This window comes from Echinops telfairi, unplaced genomic scaffold (genome assembly GCF_000313985.2).
Source record: "Echinops telfairi isolate 266 unplaced genomic scaffold, ASM31398v2 ScPeMD7_2010;HRSCAF=2546, whole genome shotgun sequence".
Classification (NCBI taxonomy): domain Eukaryota; kingdom Metazoa; phylum Chordata; class Mammalia; order Afrosoricida; family Tenrecidae; genus Echinops; species Echinops telfairi.
The window spans coordinates 16,423,856-16,442,439 of NW_022105908.1; the positions used below are offsets into that span (position 1 = coordinate 16,423,856).

The following is an 18,584-nucleotide window of genomic DNA, read 5'->3' on the forward strand; positions in this document are numbered from 1 at the left end:
TCAGGCTGGGCCTGTCACTGGGTCTCCAGATGACTCCGCCACTCTGGGGCCCTCGGACCTCAGTCCAAGATGTTAACCTCGGAGGGCAGGGGCCACGGTGAGGACGGCCATGTCCAGGTGTACTCCCAGCCCACAGAAGGAGATCCAAGCTCTATGGAGTCCGAGCTCAGTTGCCACACAGGGCCTCTGTAGGTCCCAGGCAATGTAGGCCTTGCCCCACTGCGCCCTTGGCTGCCCCCCTTGCAGCGCACACCCTCCACCACCAGCCATAGCAGCCCTGGGCGCAGTGCCCTGCTCTCAGTCAGCAAGTCATGGCTGTGGCTGAGGTGAGCGCCTCCTGAGGCCTGGACCAGCTGCAGACAGCTGCCAAATCATTCTCCCACAAATCACTCCGAGAGTCAAAGCGCCCTGACCCGAGTGTGTGTGCCTGGGGGAGGCCAAGCTATTAGCCTGCTGGGTCCCTCCCAAACCAGACACAGTAAAAGCAGATCCTGTCACTGGGGAGGGTAATGGCTTCTTCATGAGTGCCAGGTGGAGAGCGTGTTTCCAGACGGCCTATTGCTGGGCATTTCAGCAGCATCAACCCACTCCTGGTTACTGATCAACTAGCTGCCACCTGTCTGCCCGGCTAGTGTCTCGTGGCTCGTCCATGCACTGTTGTCAGTGAGCCAGGGCTCTGGTAGAGAAAAGCCTGGCAGTCTGCCTCAGTAAAGGTTCCAACCAAGCAGCACCCCCCGGGGCACTTCTACTCCACGGCACGGGCTGCTATTTGGAGTCTGACCCCCGGGAACACTGTCTAGCATTGCTTTCCTTACCAGGCCACCCCTATAAAGTGGTCACAGAGCCAGAGCCCCATCGTCCTCAGGAGAGGGAACTGAAGCCCCGAGGAAACAAAAAACCAAGCTCACTGCCATCGAGTCGACTCGCAGTGACCCAATAGGACAGTTCTTTCCAGGGTAGACCAACAGTTTGGGGAGTGGGCAGCCTGTCTTTCCCTCATGGAGAAAGGACCTGGTGGTTTTGAACTCCTGACTTGAGGTGAAGAGTTGGTTGCATATGCCCCCAGGGCTCCTGAAGGCAGGGCAACAACACAAACCCACTGCCATCGGGGAAGAACTGCCCCTGGGCTTTCGGGACTGTAACGATTTTTTAAAAACTTTTTATCATGAAGTGGGTGAAGTTTACAGAGCAGACCGTCAGTTTTACATCCAACAGTTCACACACGTTTCATTTCGACACGTCCACGGTGCCCTCTGTGAACCAGCATTCCTCTCTCTCCTCTGTTTCCTCCTCCTTGTCCAGCTCTCTGTCCTGGGCAAGTGCTGCCCCTTTGATCTTAAGTACTGTGTTGATCTCTAAATGCACGGGTAAGTTCAGCTCCACATCTGCAGGGTGACGAAGGGCCAGAGTCTGACCAGTAGGCTGGTCTCTAATGATTCTGAGTTCTGCCCCACACTGTTCTCCCACTTTATCCGGGGCCTTTTCAAGGTAGTGTACCTTATGGAATCTGTCTCCCCTTAGAGATAAGGCCAGCCTTATCTGTTAACAGTCAAATGCTAAATTAGCCATTGTACCGGGATGCCTTGAGAAGCAAGGAGTCCATAGCCGCCCCCTCGCTCCAGGTGCCCACTTCCTGTCTTGTTTGCAGCCACGAAGAGCGCCGAGAAGTTCACTGGAGAAAAGACCAGTCCTGGAAATGGATTTAAGAGACGGGGTCATGATCTCGGGGTCTTCCCGAACTCCCCCTGGTTCCAAACCTCAGGCTCACCAACTAAAATGTTGGGAATGTTGTCCCAAGGGGTTGTAAAGGTCCACAAAAGCGCTTTGAGGACAGGAACGCTGGTCTAGGACAAGAACCTCTGGGTCTTTGGGAGTCAGGGGTAGGAACAGGATGGCTATGAGCCCTGCCAGCCCACAGAGCAGCTCTAGTGGAGGGAATCCTGGAGCAAGGCGCTGCCGAGACCAGGCTTCGCGCCGCAAAGCCGGCATTCCGCTTCCCTCTGGACCCCAGACCTGGCTGCCCTGCTCCTCGCCCCTCCCCACAGCCCAGAGAGCCGTCTCCGCGCGGCCGGTGGCGCCCTCTGCTGCCCCCTGGCGGCCGCTGCACGCACAGCGCCCATTTCCGATCTGGGGGCCCAGCAGGGTCGGCCTGAAAACTGGAGGGAGGTCGGTCAGCCGCGCGGGGCCGGGGACTGGTTCCGGAGCTGGGCTGGGGTTGATGTTCTGGGCTCTGAAAGATCATGTATGTCCAACACTTGACACAGTGCCGGGCTCTTGGTAGATACCTAGCAGGCGCTGCTTTTACGGAATTAAAATTCTTCCCTGGGGAAACGAAGCCTCGAAGCAGGTATTGCGCGCACGTGCGTGTTGCAGAGCGGGGACGGCCCCGGCCCCGGGGTGCAGTTCCTCCGGGCGCGCAGGGGGCAGAGCGGGGGAGCGGCTGCGGCGCAGGGCGGAGGGGCGGTGACGCAGCGGGAGGGGCGGGGCGGCGCGGCCGGGACGCTCATAAAGTCGGCGGCCGGGCGCGGGGAGCCAGAGCGCACTGACCGCCCAGCGCCTGCGAGCCCCCGCCGACTGCAACAGGGACGCGCACTGCCGCCGCGCCTCGCGCCTTCCCTCGGCCCGCGTCCACCTCCCGTGGCTCCGGCACCAAATGAAACTGGCCGCGATGATCAAGAAGCTATGTCCGAGCGACTCAGAGCTGAGTATCCCGGCCAAGAACTGCTACCGTATGGTCATCCTTGGTTCGTCCAAGGTGGGCAAGACGGCCATCGTGTCGCGCTTCCTCACGGGCCGCTTCGAGGACACCTACACGCCCACCATCGAGGACTTCCACCGCAAATTCTATTCCATCCGCGGTGAGGTCTACCAGCTGGACATCCTCGACACGTCCGGCAACCACCCGTTCCCCGCCATGCGGCGCCTCTCCATCCTCACTGGTGAGTGCCCACGGCGGGGTCTGAGCCCCGGGCAGCGGGAGGCGGGCGGGCCGCGGAGACCCCCCCTGGACTCGCCCCACCGCGCGCCTGGTGCTGCGCGGCGGGAGAGGTCCGCACCCCCAACCCGTCCTTTCGGCGGCCACCCTCACCCTTTCCTCTTCCCTCTCTGTGCCCTGCAGGGGACGTCTTCATCCTAGTGTTCAGCCTAGACAACCGCGACTCCTTCGAGGAGGTGCAGCGGCTTAAGCAGCAGATCCTCGACACGAAGTCTTGCCTCAAGAACAAAACCAAGGAGAACGTGGACGTGCCCGTGGTCATCTGCGGCAACAAGGGGGACCGGGACTTCTACCGGGAAGTGGGGCAGCGCGAGATCGAGCAGCTGGTGGGGGACGACCCCCAGCGCTGCGCCTACTTCGAGATCTCGGCCAAGAAGAACAGCAGCCTAGACCAGATGTTCCGGGCGCTCTTCGCCATGGCCAAGCTGCCCAGCGAGATGAGTCCGGACCTGCACCGCAAGGTGTCGGTGCAGTACTGCGACGTGCTGCACAAGGGGCTGCGCGGCAAAAAGCTGCTGCGCGCCAGCGGCGACCCCGGCGAAGCCGTCGGCATCGTGGCGCCCTTCGCCCGCAGGCCCAGCGTGCACAGCGACCTCATGTACATCCGCGAGAAGGCCAGTGGTGGTGGCCAAGCCAAGGACAAGGAGCGCTGCATCATCAGCTAGGAGCCCCAGCTGCGCCGGCCACCAAACACACGGAGAACCTTTTTGTTTAAAAGTGAAATCCGCGGCTCCAGCCAGCACGCGCGCCCACGGCTCCAAGATGCCGGGGATGCGCGGGCGCCTCCAGAAGTCCCCGCCATCTGCTCTGGAAGGACTGAACGGCCCCGACTGGGCTCGCCGCAGCCCCGACTGGGGGAGCGCGAGCCCAGGGGAGGGGGGTGTGCTCGCCCGAGGATGAGAGCAGGCTGGGGATGCGACAGGGAAGTTAGGCAGAATCCTGCCCTGGGCTCGAGGAGGGTGGGAGGCCACAGGGGCATTATCTTGTCTGGGGTCTGGGTTGTCATCACAGCTGGTGAAAGCTTTTGCCCTTCAGAAGCCAATTGGTGGCTTTGGACAACTCTGACCCAAGCGACTTGTTTACACGTGTGTGTGAAATTGTTGACGGGAGAAAATAACAAACCATGCATTTTGCACTTTAAGTTCTGGTGTCATGAACAAAATCCTACCCGGGTGTTTATATACTGTGTGTGTGAGACCATCTTTAAAGTGTTCGTTGTGTTTTGTTTTTCTAAATATAAAACAAATAATTTAAAATGGAAAATGTGGCATTCTTTGCTGTTACAAGTTGGCCGGAGGGCGGGCAGTTGGGAGAAGGGTGGCATGGTGGGTGTTTGTACAGATGTGGAATTATACACACCTTTCCCAGACTGGAGAGTCCGCCCTGCTGTCCCGGGATAACATCAACAGTCATGGAATAAATGGCTCTCGCGATTTCCAGATGCCCCCACCCCAATGTGGCAAGATGGGTAAAGCCCTTCTATTTGGGAAAGGGCTCCCTGGGAGGGGCAGGTTGGAAAACCAGGCTACACAGACAAGGAGCTGACCACACACTCAACTGTTGCGGTGTATTTATTAACCTGTTTGGTGCTGGCTTCAGTTGAGCTCAGTTTCCAAGTTTCTTTGTCCTCTCAGTGACGGGACAACGGCTATTAGGTCTGCTCCCCCAGAACTGTGCCCCGCTGTCTTGTCACCAGACCCAGGGGCAGCTAAAAACCCAGATTTCCCACTCGACCCCCAGGCAACACCTGCTGCCCCCAATGGGGTCCCCTGCACGTCTGCCATGCTGCTCCGTTGCCCTGTCTCCGGGTGCCTGCTCAGGGCATCCCCTACTGCTATGGACAGACAGCTCCTGCAAACTCAGGGCAAAGCCCACCCACCACGTCGGCCCATTTCTCATTTGCAGAGGCCTGAGTGCCATCTTCGTGGGGCTGCTGTGCGGGTGAAAGGTACTGAGCATGAGGGCCTGCCCTGTCTCCCAAGTGGCTACGTGTAGGGATGTCACCCCGCTCTGGAGGCCCTCACAGACTCCAACCTCCTCAAACTACCAAAAGGACACCTGCTTGGGCGGGCAGTTTGGCCACTCCGGGAGACGACTGACTCTGTTGACGCTGGCCTGGCTGACTGGTGTGTCAGGGGTCGGGGTAAGGAAGAGAGGAGTCAAGTTTCCACTATTCTGTGTACGCTCTAAGTAAAGCAAACATTTTCCTGTCGGCTAGCCCCGAGGCAACCTGCTGTGGGCTCCTCGGTGCAGATACAAGACCTCCTGGGAGGGCAGCAGGAGGGATTCTGACCCCACCCTCAAAAACTTCCACCCGTGAAAACACCGGACGCAGTCTAGTCCGCGGAAGGTGGCTATAAACACTGTGTTGGGGGAGAGGGGGAGGGGGGCAGGGCACCAGTCTCCTCCTGCACCCTACAAGGAGCCCTGTGTCCACCTTGGCCTTACAGTGAGACCCTAGTAGTTTGTTTCCATGTGCCCCAGGTTCATGGTATTTGGTCAGGACCTTAAAAGCGGCCCACACACTACTTTGAAATCTCTAGAAAATAACTGATTCAGTTAAATAGCAGCTCCAAGGGAGAACTGGGCTGGTGGGTAAGGGCCCACTTACAGTCACAGCATGCTCTTCTGCTGTGCTGGGCTCCCACCCAAGCAGCCACCCTCTAAATACACCTCGGCCAGAGTTCCAGCCACCAAGGTCAGTCAGTGGGCATCTGATAGGGCCCTTGGCCAGCCCAGCTCAGGTGAGGTGTCCACTTGTAGATCTAAACACCATACAGTCACTTCTCATCCTTTAAAGGCAAGGCATAGACTCCCAACTTGACCGTCGGGGGTGGGGGGTGGGGAGCACTCATAAATCCAAGGCCATGCCTGGCAGAAACTGGCGCGGGGCTGGGGCCGAGGGCTGCACTGGCCTGCTTGCCTCAGAATGGTGCCTCAGCTGCCACCCTGAGCCGAGGTGCAGGCCACCATGCTGGTGTGGCAGGGTAGTTACTGTGTGCTGCAAAACATTTCTGTGAGGCGGCCAGGGGAGGAGGCAATTCCCAGCACCTGCCCACTAATGCTAGGAGGGCAAGATCTGCTCAGCTGACAAGCAGCTTCAGCGCAGGCAAGAGGGGCAGTCAGCTTGTCAGCTCAGAGCGCTCTGCTGAGGGCTGCCACTCTCTGGCATCAAGCGGCCAGTGACAGGATCCAACAGGTGAAAGGAGAGCAAGGGAGCAAGAGCTACGGGAAAACACGGGGGAGGCAGAGAAGCTGGAGACAGGGGCTGCAGGAAGGGCCCAAATGAGGCTGAGTGGGGAGAGTGTAAAGCTACCTATAGTCTTTCCAAACAACATTCTTTCTCTCAATTCATGGTATCCCAAGGCAGGTATAATTCATCCAGTGGGTTCTATGCAAATGTTTGCGCAAACAGCCTTCACAGGAACGGCATGTACCTGGTAGGCACCAAGGGGAAAAGGAGAGGGAGGGAAGGAAGCAGAAAGAACACCACCTCGTGTTCTTCAGAGCAGCAAGGGGAGCCGGCCTCTGGCAGAGGGCCCGCCCCCCCGCAGCCTACCTCCCAGCAGCAGGGCCTGGCCTTTATTTACCTAGACACTCGGATGTACAGGGGCTCTGTTAGAGCCTTCGAGTTCAGTCTCCATGCGGACGGTCAGAGTTGAGGTCTGGTACAGGCTCTCCTGGGGAGCCATGGGGAGTACGTAGGGTCTGGCGCTCCTGGCTACGTGTTCATGCTACTCCTTGGGGATTTCAAACATGCAGAGGCTCTTGTACTTCTGCAGCAGCTCGTTCTTGGTCCTAACTTGCTCCCGGAGGCTGTGCAGCTGCTGCTGCTGCTGCTCAGGGCTCAAGTGGATGCCAGGCATGCTGGCAACAGCCTTCCGTACCTCCTGAAACTTGGTCTTGAGCGCGTTCAGGTCCTGGTGGATGTCAGGGCTGTCCTTGTCCATGCTACAGAAGGCAGAGGCAGCATCAGCACTTGCGCACCGTGCCCCACCCCTTGTCCCCACAGAGCCCACCACTATGGTCTGCCAGCCCCCTCCGACCCTGCTTGTCCACCGTCCCTTGCCTAGGCCACGAGCCCCCGAGACAGGACCAGCTCGTTGGTGTAGCACTGGCCAGCCAGCAGTGGTGCTCAGTCAGTCTGCGGCCCCCATGGCCAACACAGCCCTTTCATAGCTCACAACACTCGTCCCTTACAATCTGCATTCTTCACCAAGCCATCTGCTCCAGAGGGTGGGCAGTGCCTGTGTTGTCTGGCTCGGCCATGTTCCCTACCACCCAGCATCTAGGGCACTGTTGGCAATCGAGAAACCAGCATTGAGAGAACGAACGCTTACAGCTGCTCACATTTCTGAACGAAGAAGGGACAAACCATCTCCAAGACCCGATGCCACAGGTCAGAGAGAGTGTGCAGCCACGCCACATCCCTTCCATTCGATCCTACCCTGGGCCCATCAGGAGATGTGACATTCGACTTGACACGTGCATACTCGGGCCTGTTAACACACAGACTCATTTCCACAAGGGTGCTTATACATTTGAAAGTAGTTATGAGTGACTGGAAATGTTCAGAGGTACAAGGTCTCCCTGCCACAGTCTTGTCAACTCTTGCCTCTGGGCCAGACTCGTTGAAAGGAAGGCTCACTCCCCTAAGAGCCTTGCTCCCAGTTAGAATTAAATCAAAACAGAACAAAACAAAGTAAAAAACCAACAATACAAAACAAACAACTCCCGCTGTCTAAGATCAGAGAGCCTGCATGCAAGTGGTCCCTGAACATCTTTTCAAGGTGAGTAAGTGAAGAGCCTTAGGTCTTAGGAATCAAGCTGTTGAGACAAAAAAAAACAGCTCGGCAAGCTGTTCTGAAAGTATACCATTGAGGGAACAGTGTCACCGAACATTTACTTTTTTCACCAAATGCTTATCCCTGGTGGGATCTCTCAAGCCAGATGGTGCTAACTCACGTTTACTAGTCATCGTGTCTCTGCTTGTGCAGACAGAACACCCAGCCCCTGACGAACACATCTGGCAGAGGAAGAGCTGCCACTGTCTGCTCACTGTCGTCAGCTCAAAACTCAGGGCAGGCAGAGTCGATGGGGTGTTTGGAAATGGATGGTCTGCTGCCATTTGAAGCCCAGTTGTGAGACACAATGACAGACCCAGGGTCAGTGGCCCTGAGTAGGCTCCAAGGCATGGTGACTCCGCATGTGTGAGTAGAACGGTGCTCCACAGGGCTCCCACTGCTGGTTTTTCCCGAAGTAGATCACTTGGCCTTTCTTCCAAAGTGCCTCTGGGCGAATTCAAATCACCAACTCTTCAGTTAGCAACCCAGCACATTAGCCATCTGAACCTCCTAGGGACTAGGACTAGAGCCCCGGTGGCACAGTGGTTACGCAATGGGCTGCTAACTTTAAGGCCCGAAGTTCAAAATCGCCAGACGTTCTGTGGCAGAAAGATGAGGCTTTCTACTCTCATAAAGAGCTACAGTCTTGGAAAACCACAGGGGACCTACCCTGGCCTATAGGTCACTGTGAGTAAGAATCAAGTTGATGGTGAGTTTGAAGGACTATGAGTGGAATGTCTTACCCCAATTTCTAAGGGGGACAATTGGTATTTATGAGAACTGAGAGTAAGCCAATCAGGAGCAACTGTGACTTGAATGTGTGTCGGTCTCAGCGTGGGTCTACATTCAGGATAGAGACCATCTGGACTCCTCACACTAACCACAGTTGGGTGGGTGGGTGCTAACAATGCTGGTTATGGATTTAAGTCCCAGGGGAGCTTTGAAATTAAAATACACTCTTAAGAAAAAGGATCACCACAGGAGTCTGAAGGGACACGGCAAAAACCAAACACAAAACACTGGAAGAGAGTGATGCCGATCAAGTTCTCCAAGCAAACACAACCTGGTCTCAAAGAACATTCAGATCTGAAACGCAAAAGTGTGAGGTGCTCCTTTCTGAAAAGCCCCATACCTGGAGGGCTGGCTATTTTTTACCTGGTAAGCGAGCTTTCGGTAAGGAGACAGTGAAGACAGGCAGCCCAGCGTGGAGGAGAGCTGAGCAGAGCAGAAAGGAGGCCATGCAGCCCCAGGGAAGCCCTCTCTGCAAGATCCCCAACCTGCCCCAGTTGGGGGAGGTAAATAGCCCTAACTCCTGGGGTGAGGAAAACACTCTATTCAGGAACCTGCTCAAACCAGGTGGGAACCTGCTAAGCAGGATGGCTGAAAGCCTCAAAACAAAAGAAAAGGGGACAGACCTAGATATCAAGGGAATAAAAGCAGACCGCCTGAGTGGGCCTGCCTTTGTGTGGATGTTAGTCATCACCCAACTTTAGGAGGGAAATAAAGGAGCAGGGCCAGGTCAGGAGCATGGAAGGTGTGCCAGAGGGCGTGCGGGGCGAGGCACTGTGGGCCTCACCATGCTGTGAACAGTGGCCTGGAGAGAAGTCTGGCTGGCAGCATTCCCTGAAGGTCTGTTGCTGTGTGAACATCCCGTGTACACAGAATGACACAGTAGCACAGACTGGAAGTGTCACCCGACTTCTGACAAAGCACCAAGGGCTTAGGCGGGCAAACAGAAGGACTATACACCCCCCCACCCCACCCCCCCAAGGATCAGTGCTTTGGAACAGGAAGGTGCAGTCGCTGGCAACAGCCAAGCACAGGTCTTCTGATCACTGGCCACTTAGCATTCAGAGGTTTCAGTCCACGCGCTACTGGATGCTGGCTTCCTCACTGTCACTGGACAGTCACCAAACCTGAGCATCTCTGTGGCTTCTGACGTGGTTGCCTGTTTCCAAATTCTTGGCCACAGAGGTCCCACTTTGTCCTCACCAGCTCCTGGAGGCGTGAAGCTGCTGGATGCGTCTCCTTTCAGAGTGCACACACTGGCGCTCTCGACCTTTCCAGACAGTCTTTAAAAACAACGGGTAGGAATAAATGCTTGACGGAGAGAGTCAAAAGGAAACACGACAGCTCTCCAAGTCTTAGAACACAGTCTCTCTCATCCCACTTCCCAGAGATCACTTCTGTTTCAGAGTTCCGTTCAGCCTAGTCACAGCCCTCCAACACCTGAGTTTCTGTCGTTTTCACAGACACGTAGCCGTGCTAGACCCATGATTCTGCATCTTGCTTCGTTTCACTTGACCACTGCCATGTAATCAGCAGATAATTTTATAGCTATTTGTCAATAATTTGTACTCGCTGTTGATGGGTTTTGAAATACATGCAATTTATCTGTATTGCAATCAGAATGGCAATGAATGTATTCCACCTATGTCTTAGGCACTTGTGCAAAGTTTCTGTTAGATAATTTCTTAAAAGTGAGCTTCTTGGCTCAAAGGTTATATCTGAATTTTTAAATTAAAAATTATGCTACCAAAATGCCTTCTAAAGAAGCCAAACTGCTGTGCACACCAGTGACGGGGACAAGACTGGCTTTACTCATCATTGGTTGTGTGCATTTCTCTCCTGTCCTGACAGTACCTGTGGGTCTTGGAGCTCCCAACTGTGCTATCTGCCCATAGGTTACATGCAAAAAACATTCTTCCTAAGGAGGAAGCAATAAGAAGTTCTAGTACTAAAAAAAGTTTGGGAAAAACAAAAACTACAAAATATCCCAGATTTTGTCCATCTGCTCCCACCTCTTCACATGCTGTGAGCTCCTCCGCAGCCTGGTCTTCCGTCCTGAATTCCAGCTCTCTGATTCCAATGGGGACCAGTGTTTCCCTGGAGTCTGGGAAACAGACCTAAGGCACACTGGTTATGCATTGACCTGCTAACCCCAAGGTCAACAGTTCAAAACCACCATTTGCTTCTTAGGAGAAAGACGAGGCTTTCTATTTCTGTAAAGAGTTCGTCTCCGAAACTCATAGGTGCTATCTTACAGGGTCGCTATGAGTTGGCATCAACTTGATGGCAGTGAGTTTTTGGTCATGGCGTGACCTGGGGAGGTCCTGTGACTAGCTTCTTCCATGTGCCTCTCGCTGAGGGTGCCCCACCTTTCCAGATGTGGTGTGCTAGAGAGGGTCACTCTTCATGTATCTTACTGCTCTCAATACCCACCTAATAATCATGTCGCCCCAGCCGGCGCCCTGTCCCTCCTTTCTAGATAGACCCAGGTTTGCTCCTCCTAACATCTCAGATGCCTCCTCACCCCAACCCCAGACAACACCTGCCAAGTGCATTCCCACCCTGTGGGAGAGTCATGCTGGTCTACTTACTGCTTCCGCAGGCCCAGCGAACGCTCAGTCAGGGCACTCTCCATGCTGGCCCACACCCCTGCCTCTTCACACTGACACGCTAGTGGAGGCCAGCAGGTGCTGGGTGGATTATACACCGTGTGAGTGAACACATACAAAGTGGTAGAAGAGTGAAAGGTTTTTAAGAAAGCCCAGAAATAAGCCTAAGTAATCGGTAAATACTCTCCATTGGGGCCCTCATTCTTTATACTGGGATCTGGTCCACAGAGAAACAGAGGCAGACAGTTGAGAGCATCAGTAAACCCAGTGTGGACAAGGCAGTTACTCATGGTGGACCCTGGGCCAGTGTGGGAGGCCACTTCCTGCAGCACACCTGGGCAGCCTCAGCTGGCATGAAGGGCCCATCAGACTGAAATAGACACTTGTGTGGGAAGCAGGCAGGTCAGCAAACACCCTGTTCCCAGGAGCAAGGTCTTACTGACCTGCTGCACCAACAGACTTAGTTAGCAATCTGTCCCAAACTTGAAGGGAAAGAACAAGATAGGGTGTTCCTCACTTGAGCTAACTCGGTAGGGTCAAAGATGGCTCCTGGCCACTAGTTAACAATTTTAAAAATTTAGAATTTTGAAGAATTTTTAAAATGTAATTTCATTTTTGAAAAAAGCACCCATACTGATGAAATACTTTTGGCTTGGCTGGTCAAAGCCATAGGGCCAAATAGGGACAACCGTCACCCAGAATTCTTGGACTGGGAGATTTACTTCCATACTCTGATTAGATTTTCTGAGTTGGAGTAAGTCCATCAATGTTTCCTTGGTTCAAGAGGCCTCTTTCATTGTGTCTGTACTTTTACAACGTAGCTTTTGCATAAACTAAGAAAGGGCTCCAAGGGCCAGGATTGATAGCATTTCTTAAAGGTACAAGATGTCCCTGGGCAGAGCAGAAGGAGCCTTGAAAGGGTGCTGCCGGTAAGTGCTAGACTGTTAGCCACAAGGTCATGGTTCAAATCCACCAGCTGCTCCCTGGAAGAGAGATAAGGCTGTCTGCTTCAGTAAAGACCTACAACCTAGGAAACCTTATAGAATGACTCAGAATCGATTTGATGGCAGTGGGTTAGGTTTGGGTTTTTGAGTGGCAGATATGGTTTGCTCTGGTATTACTCTGCAACACATAGGTTGCCAAGGGTTAGAATCAACTTGATACTAAGGTTTTTTTGTTGTTGATAAACAGGAAAAATGTATAGGCATAAAAGTGAGGCTTTACCTTTTCCCTTTCCTCACTCTTTAAAAATAATATAAATATGTAGTCATAATCTTCAGCCTATCAGGCAAAAGTATTCAATCAACACAGGCACTTGAATCACATTCTAAAATTCTTTAACATTTTCTATGTAACCAGGTAGAAGCAAGGAGCCAACTTTGACACCACAGAAGTAGTTCAAGTGATAAGCAAGTTAAGTAGTTCTTTACCTACAATTATGAGAGGAAACGAAGCAGGACAGAAGTGACAGGAGCCAGGGGGCTTTTGTCAACACCACACCATGTGTGTTCCCAATGACCAGGGAGAGCGGAGGTGGGTGGGTGGAGGGGGTAGGCAGAGGGGAGCTGGCTCTCTATGAAATCTATCCAATGTGCAGCATTTTCAAGGGCAAAGCAAGGGAGGCAGGAGTCTTGTGGGTTTCACTCACTCGCTCCAGGGTTGGGGAACAGCAACCTGAAGGCGGTCTGCAGAGATCCCTGAATGGAGGGCAAAAAGTCTGGGCTCTTTTTTTGAAACCAGGACTCTAAACCTCTACAGCAAGAAAGCAAAGCTCACGAGCTGCCTGGCTGTGTGTATGTAAGCAGCTGTTCTTTTTGATGGTGATGTAAACATATATCTGTCAGACAATTTCTGCCAGGTTAACTTGTTACAGGTATACCTATTATTGGCAGTAGTTACATTAATCTGCTACCCTTAATCAAGGTGATTTTTTTCATCATAGCGATCAAGTACTAAGTCCACATCTCCTATTGCTAGAACTTTCCCTAAGAGAAGCCCAGGAGTTCAGTGAGATAAGATTCCTAAAGCTGTTCACAACTCTTAACGAGGGGGGGGGAGGGGAGCTGAAGAGAAGAATCAAACTCACTGTCATTGAGTCAATTCTGACTTGCAGAGACTTTTTAGGACAGGGTACAATTGCCCCGAGCTTCCAAGACTTTTTATTTTCATGGGAGAAACAGCCTCATCTTTCTCCCCAGAGTGCTGGTGGATTCAAACCATGGACCTTGTGGTTCAGTACAGAGCCCACACGACCACCAAGGCTCCTCATATGCTGACAGCCACAGCAAAACATGCATCCTTGAGCAAGAGCTGTTTAAATCCATGGTGTGGCCATAAAATGCCAGGAACCCTGGTGGCATAGTGGTTTTGTGTTGGGCTGTGACCTGAAAGGTTAGCAGTTCAAATCTACCAGCCGCTCTTCAGAATGAAGTGGTTCCCTACTCCCATAAGGGGTTTACAGTCTCAGAAACTCAGAGGGCGGTTCTACCCTGTTGGGTGATGGAAGGAGCTCATTTTCTAGTTTATAACCATGGGTACTCTGAATACACATACAACTTTAGTACTTTATAAAATGTTTTCTGAGAAGAGTTATAGTTTAAAAGGAAGCCCTGGTGGCATAGTGGTTACGGGTTGCGCTGTTAACCACAAGGTCAGCAGTTTGAAACCACCATGCTGCTCTTTGGGAGAAAGGTGGGGCTTTCTACTCCAGTAAAGAGTTACAGTCTCCAAAACCCACAAGAGCAGGTTTATCCTGTCCTACAGGGTTGCTCTGGGTCGGAATCGACTCGATGACCATGAACTCGGAGTCTTGGATTTAGTTTAGTCAGTGTCTTAGGTCAACTGGAGCAGACCAGACGACAAGATGATGTTTGGGAAGAGTTAGCGAACAAGATGCAGTACTTCAAATGTAGCAATAGCTATTAGAATGAAAAATGTATATGTCTCCTGATCTAGCAATTTTACTGCCAAGATTTGTTGCATAATAAATTATTCAAATATGAGGTTCCCAAAAAGTTTGTGGTAAATGGAATGGAAAGCTAATGGAATTGTTTTCAGAAACTTTTTGAAGCTTCCCTTGTATAAGGATGCTTACTCCAACACTGTTGGTTAACAGGAAAAATTAGAAAACCAAACAGTGCAAAAATGAAAGACTTAGTTTCATAAATTAGGGGCGCTCACAAAATGGGGCTCCTTGCAATAACTTTAATAAGGTATATTTTATGTACATCATAAGATCGAAAAAGACAGCAATGCAATCAAGTCGATGCTGACACACAGTGACCCTATGGGACAGGGCAGATCTGCCTGGGAGAAGTTCTGAAACTAACTCTTTCTCCCACAGTGACTGGTGGTTTCAAACTGCTGACCTGGCAGTGAGCAGCCCAACATGTAACCACTATGCCACCAGGGCTTTTTTTTTAAGGTCTAAAAGGTGGTTTCACCTATTAAATGAATAGATTTTCACACACTACGTGAAAAATGCAAAGGACAGTGTGATCTCAATTTATATAAAATTTTGAAAAGATGTATATATAATTCCTAGGAGACTTCCTAAAGAATTAACATCTTTTGGTAGCAATTGTACAATACTGCTTGATGTGATTGAATTATGGGTTATTCTATATGTAAGAACTCGTTAAAAATGATTAAAATTTTTTTTAAAGGAAAAAAAAGAATTAACATCAGTTAATATAAGGGGACTTAGAGGAAGGAATACTTTTTTTCTCCCACTTTATGCTTTTCTTTACTTAGGAAGTTGCATTTGTTAAATTAAAAGAACAAAACTATCGTAACACTCTGGTTCTTTGTGAGCATAATAAGCAAGGTTAAACTCCCCACTAGGTTGTATGTCCTTATTTTTATCACTGGGAAAGGGGTAAACACACAATGCAAAGACCATTTAGCAAGTGACAGAAGGGAGCAATCAGTTAGGAAGTGCCATATTGGGTGGCCAAGTCTGGTTCTGGACAGTGCCAGCCTTTGTCCTCTGGGCAGGACTGACACCCAGATTCCTAATCGATCAGCCATATTTACCTCAAGCATAAACTGGACCATGTCACCCCTGGATGAAAAGCCTCCCCAGCTCCTTACCCCTCAGAGGACAGTCTCTGCTCCTTCAGATGATAAGCGCTGACCTGTCTCCTGGTCCCTCTGTCCGTATGTTTTTCCTTTCTTTCCTTCCTCTTGGACCCTTACACGCTAGTATCTCTAGGTGTGCTATTTCCTGACTGCAGGTTTTTTACTCATGAACTGGCTACCATCTCCCTTCCTCCCCCACTTGCAGGAATTAACTCATCACGGGCAGCATCCTTCAACAAGTCTTCCGATGCCTCAGGCTTGATGAGCTCTTTCCCTTTGGTCCGAGTGCCCACTTCCATCACTGCCCGATCACATTTTGTTCCCTTCCTTCAGCAGCCCAGAAACTCAAATCCACACACCTAGATCAAAATACTAATTGGATCCTAGCCTTTGTTTTGCTCTCTTCCCCTCCATGGGGCATTTCCTTCAAGTGGCCGTTGCCGGCCCCCGTTTTATCCTTTGTTTTCTTCAAATACTCAATGGCCTTGTCCAGTAAGAGTAAAGTATTGAAAGTCTTAGTGGAAGCCCCGAGTAGAAAAAGAGTCGAAATCTATTACTTTATTATAAAATGATCTGTTTTTATCTTCCAAGGAGAGGACAGAGGCTCTTGCTTGGGGAACCCCTGGCTCTTTCTCTTGGGCTGGCCAGACATTCGAGAAGGTAATAACCCCTTGAACCAGCCCAGACACCAAGTAGGGGAGAAACCCCTTAGGGTGGTGCCTCATTATTCAGGTTGGGAGCTTTTTCTTCATTCTTATTTTTAACCTGGTTTCACCCCTCTAAACTCAAATGCACAACCATCGAGTCAATTCTGACCCACAGCGACCTACAGGACAGAGTAGAACTGCCTGTGGGGGTTTCTGAGGCTGCAAACCTGTATGGGAGCAGAAATTGTTTTTCTTCTCCCAAGGACCTTCTGGTTAGCAAACCATTATGTAAAATCTACTATACCACCAGGGCTCTCCCACCCCTGCAATAGGTCTAGTGTCCCCAGTCCTAAAGAGAGCGGTACTTTAATCCTGTCCCCAGATGGAAGAAGGGAGGTTCCCCATGGCTTGGAGTTCCCCATCAGAGCGCTGCGGGGATCAATTTCTTACTCAGACCGTTAAGTCATCCTTATTAGTTCCCTGGTCTATGATACTACCAATATCTGAAATCTGGGAAAGGCCGTGGTCACAGGGGAAAGATTTCATCCTGCTTGGATCCCCAATCAACACTCATGGAAGCAGCAGTCAAGAAATCAAACATCATATTGTGCTGGGCAATGCTGCTGCAGAGACCTCTTTAAAGTATGAAAGAGTAAAGATGCCACTTGGAGGACTAAGGTGTGATTGATCCAACCATGGTATTTTCCATTGCCTCCTCTGTGTGAGAGCTGGACAATCCCATAGCACTGAATCACACAAAGGCCAGCGGCTCAAGGAATTTGTATGGCGTTAGTCCTTGGCCATCAGACTTCTGCCAATCATTTATCTCCCTGTTCTTTTCAGTTCAGTTTAGTTTTATTTTAATCCTTTCACTGTCCTTTTAGAGGGAACTGAGATGAAAGTAAGCAATCAACCCACCATCTTTTCTGCAACGCACGTGACACAATCCTGGTTTCATGTGAGAAAAAGAGGCTCTGAGAATTCACCGATGCAAGGTCACCAGTAGCATGCTATAGAGCAGGGGTTCTCAAACTGTGGCCCGCAGAGGATATGTATCCAGGTCGCCGGGTGTTTTTGCCCCGTTTTGTTTTTTACTTCAAAATAAGATATGTGCAGTGTGCATTGGAATTTGTTCATAGTTTTTTTTTTGTTTTAACTATAGTCTGGCCCTCCAACGGGTCTGAGGGACAGTGAACTGGCCCCGTTTTAAAAGTTTGAGGACCCCTGTTATAGAGCGATTATTTGGACCCACTGGTTGAAGTCCATTATTATTATCCACAGGTTGAGATAAGGCCTAATATATTTAAACCTAGCACTATCTAACTTCAAAGTCTGTGTTCTCTGTAGTAAAATTTGCTGTCCTATCCTAAGGGCAGCACAAACCTACTACTCTACTGGGGTTGAGGAATATACTCTCAGTTAACCTGGATAGCCCTTCATAATCCAGAACTGCACCAAGACTGTAGTCTGCATTTGCAAACTCACTGCTGGCGGACAGTCTGCCTTACTTGTGTTCATACCAATTAAAGTTAAATGAAGCCCGAACTAAGGATTTGCAATTGACTGAAAGGTGGTGGTAACCTCATACATCCCACAGCAAATGAATTTAGGCTGGCTAAAGTCAAAAGGGGACCTGATGGCATAGTAAGGTAAGTGGTGGGCTACTAACCACAAAGTCGTCAGTTCAAACCTGTTACTCAACGGGAGGAAGAGAGGTGGTCTACTCCATAGATTTATCTTCTGAGAAACTCCACGAAGCAGTTCTACCCTGTATTATAGTGTCACTGTGAATGGGAATGGACTAGAAAGTAGTGGGAGTTATTAAGGTCAAAATACAGGCCACTAATGGTCACTATCTTCATGTTGACAGGAGAAAAGACAAGGCTTTCTACTCCTGTAAAGAGTTACAGACTTGGAAACCCACAGGGGCCGTTTTACCCTGTCCTATAGGGGTGGTAGGAGTCAGAATCAACTTGGTGGTGACAAGTTTGAGTTTTGTTTGATCTTCACACTGCGAGTTGCGATTCCATTTTAGGAAAATATTAAAGAGCCTATTAAATGCATTTGAATTTTAATATTTGCTTTGACTTACTTGAGACATTTATTTTGATTTAATGGTTGAATAAGAGCTACCAGTAGCATCTAGTATCCTGTGTATATGTATTTAAGTAACACACCAATCGAAATAACAAGTAAAAATAGGGGATCGCAGAGACCTTCCATTTTGTGTCCTTTACAGGGATCAGTTTGAAAACCCGGGTTTACCTGAAGGCTAGACAAATGGCTGGCAATGACTCCCATTCAGCTAATCTGGCGGGGAAGCTTGTTTCTTTTAACGTTCCCTACCATCGCCTCACCCTCCTATCATTTTAAATGATGTGGGTTTCTCACTGTCTCTCCCTCGCTTCCTAACTGGCACAAATCTACAGCACTTCTGTGTGTCGCACGGGGGAGAGGATTCAACCTGTGGGCTGAATTCAAAAAGGGGCCAACGTATTATCTTCACTCAGAGCGACTGGACTTGCTCAAGAGGGCTGGAGCAAAGTCGAGCAGTCAGTCAGTGGCCACTGCAGAGCCCGTGCATCTAGTCAGTCTCATTCTTATACCACTCGGCTCTCAA

The 18,584-nt window shown here is 50.8% G+C and overlaps 2 protein-coding genes across 3 annotated transcripts in view; one reads left to right on the forward strand and one right to left on the reverse strand.

Annotated features, from left to right (window-relative positions):
- The first annotated feature begins 2,570 nt into the window (after positions 1–2,570).
- RASD1 (ras related dexamethasone induced 1) lies at positions 2,571–4,250 on the forward strand. Of its 2 annotated transcripts, none has more exons than XM_004712951.2 (2): positions 2,571–2,939; positions 3,119–4,250. In XM_004712951.2, exons 1-2 carry the CDS (start codon positions 2,654–2,656, stop codon positions 3,658–3,660), a joined length of 828 nt encoding a protein of 275 aa, XP_004713008.1. In that variant the 5' UTR covers positions 2,571–2,653; the 3' UTR covers positions 3,661–4,250. The 2 variants fall into 2 exon arrangements, with proteins under 2 accessions (XP_004713008.1, XP_045149410.1); XM_045293475.1 differs by having other exon boundaries at positions 3,193–4,250.
- Positions 4,251–6,494: 2,244 nt separating this feature from the next.
- MED9 (mediator complex subunit 9) overlaps positions 6,495–18,584 on the reverse strand; it is a 13,120-nt gene continuing 1,030 nt past the window's right edge. The window contains exon 2 of the mRNA XM_004712950.2: positions 6,495–6,946. Within this exon, the coding sequence (XP_004713007.1) occupies positions 6,730–6,946 (217 nt within the window). The 3' untranslated portion in view covers positions 6,495–6,729. The remainder of the gene's footprint in view (positions 6,947–18,584) is intronic.

Bases quoted from the DNA above. Each gene is read 5' to 3' on its own strand.
- RASD1 (XM_004712951.2), top strand. From the start codon at position 2,654: ATGAAACTGGCCGCGATGATCAAGAAGCTATGTCCGAGCGACTCAGAG. The intron at 2,940-3,118 runs GTGAGTGCCCAC...TGTGCCCTGCAG, and splicing joins GCGCCTCTCCATCCTCACTG to GGGACGTCTTCATCCTAGTG.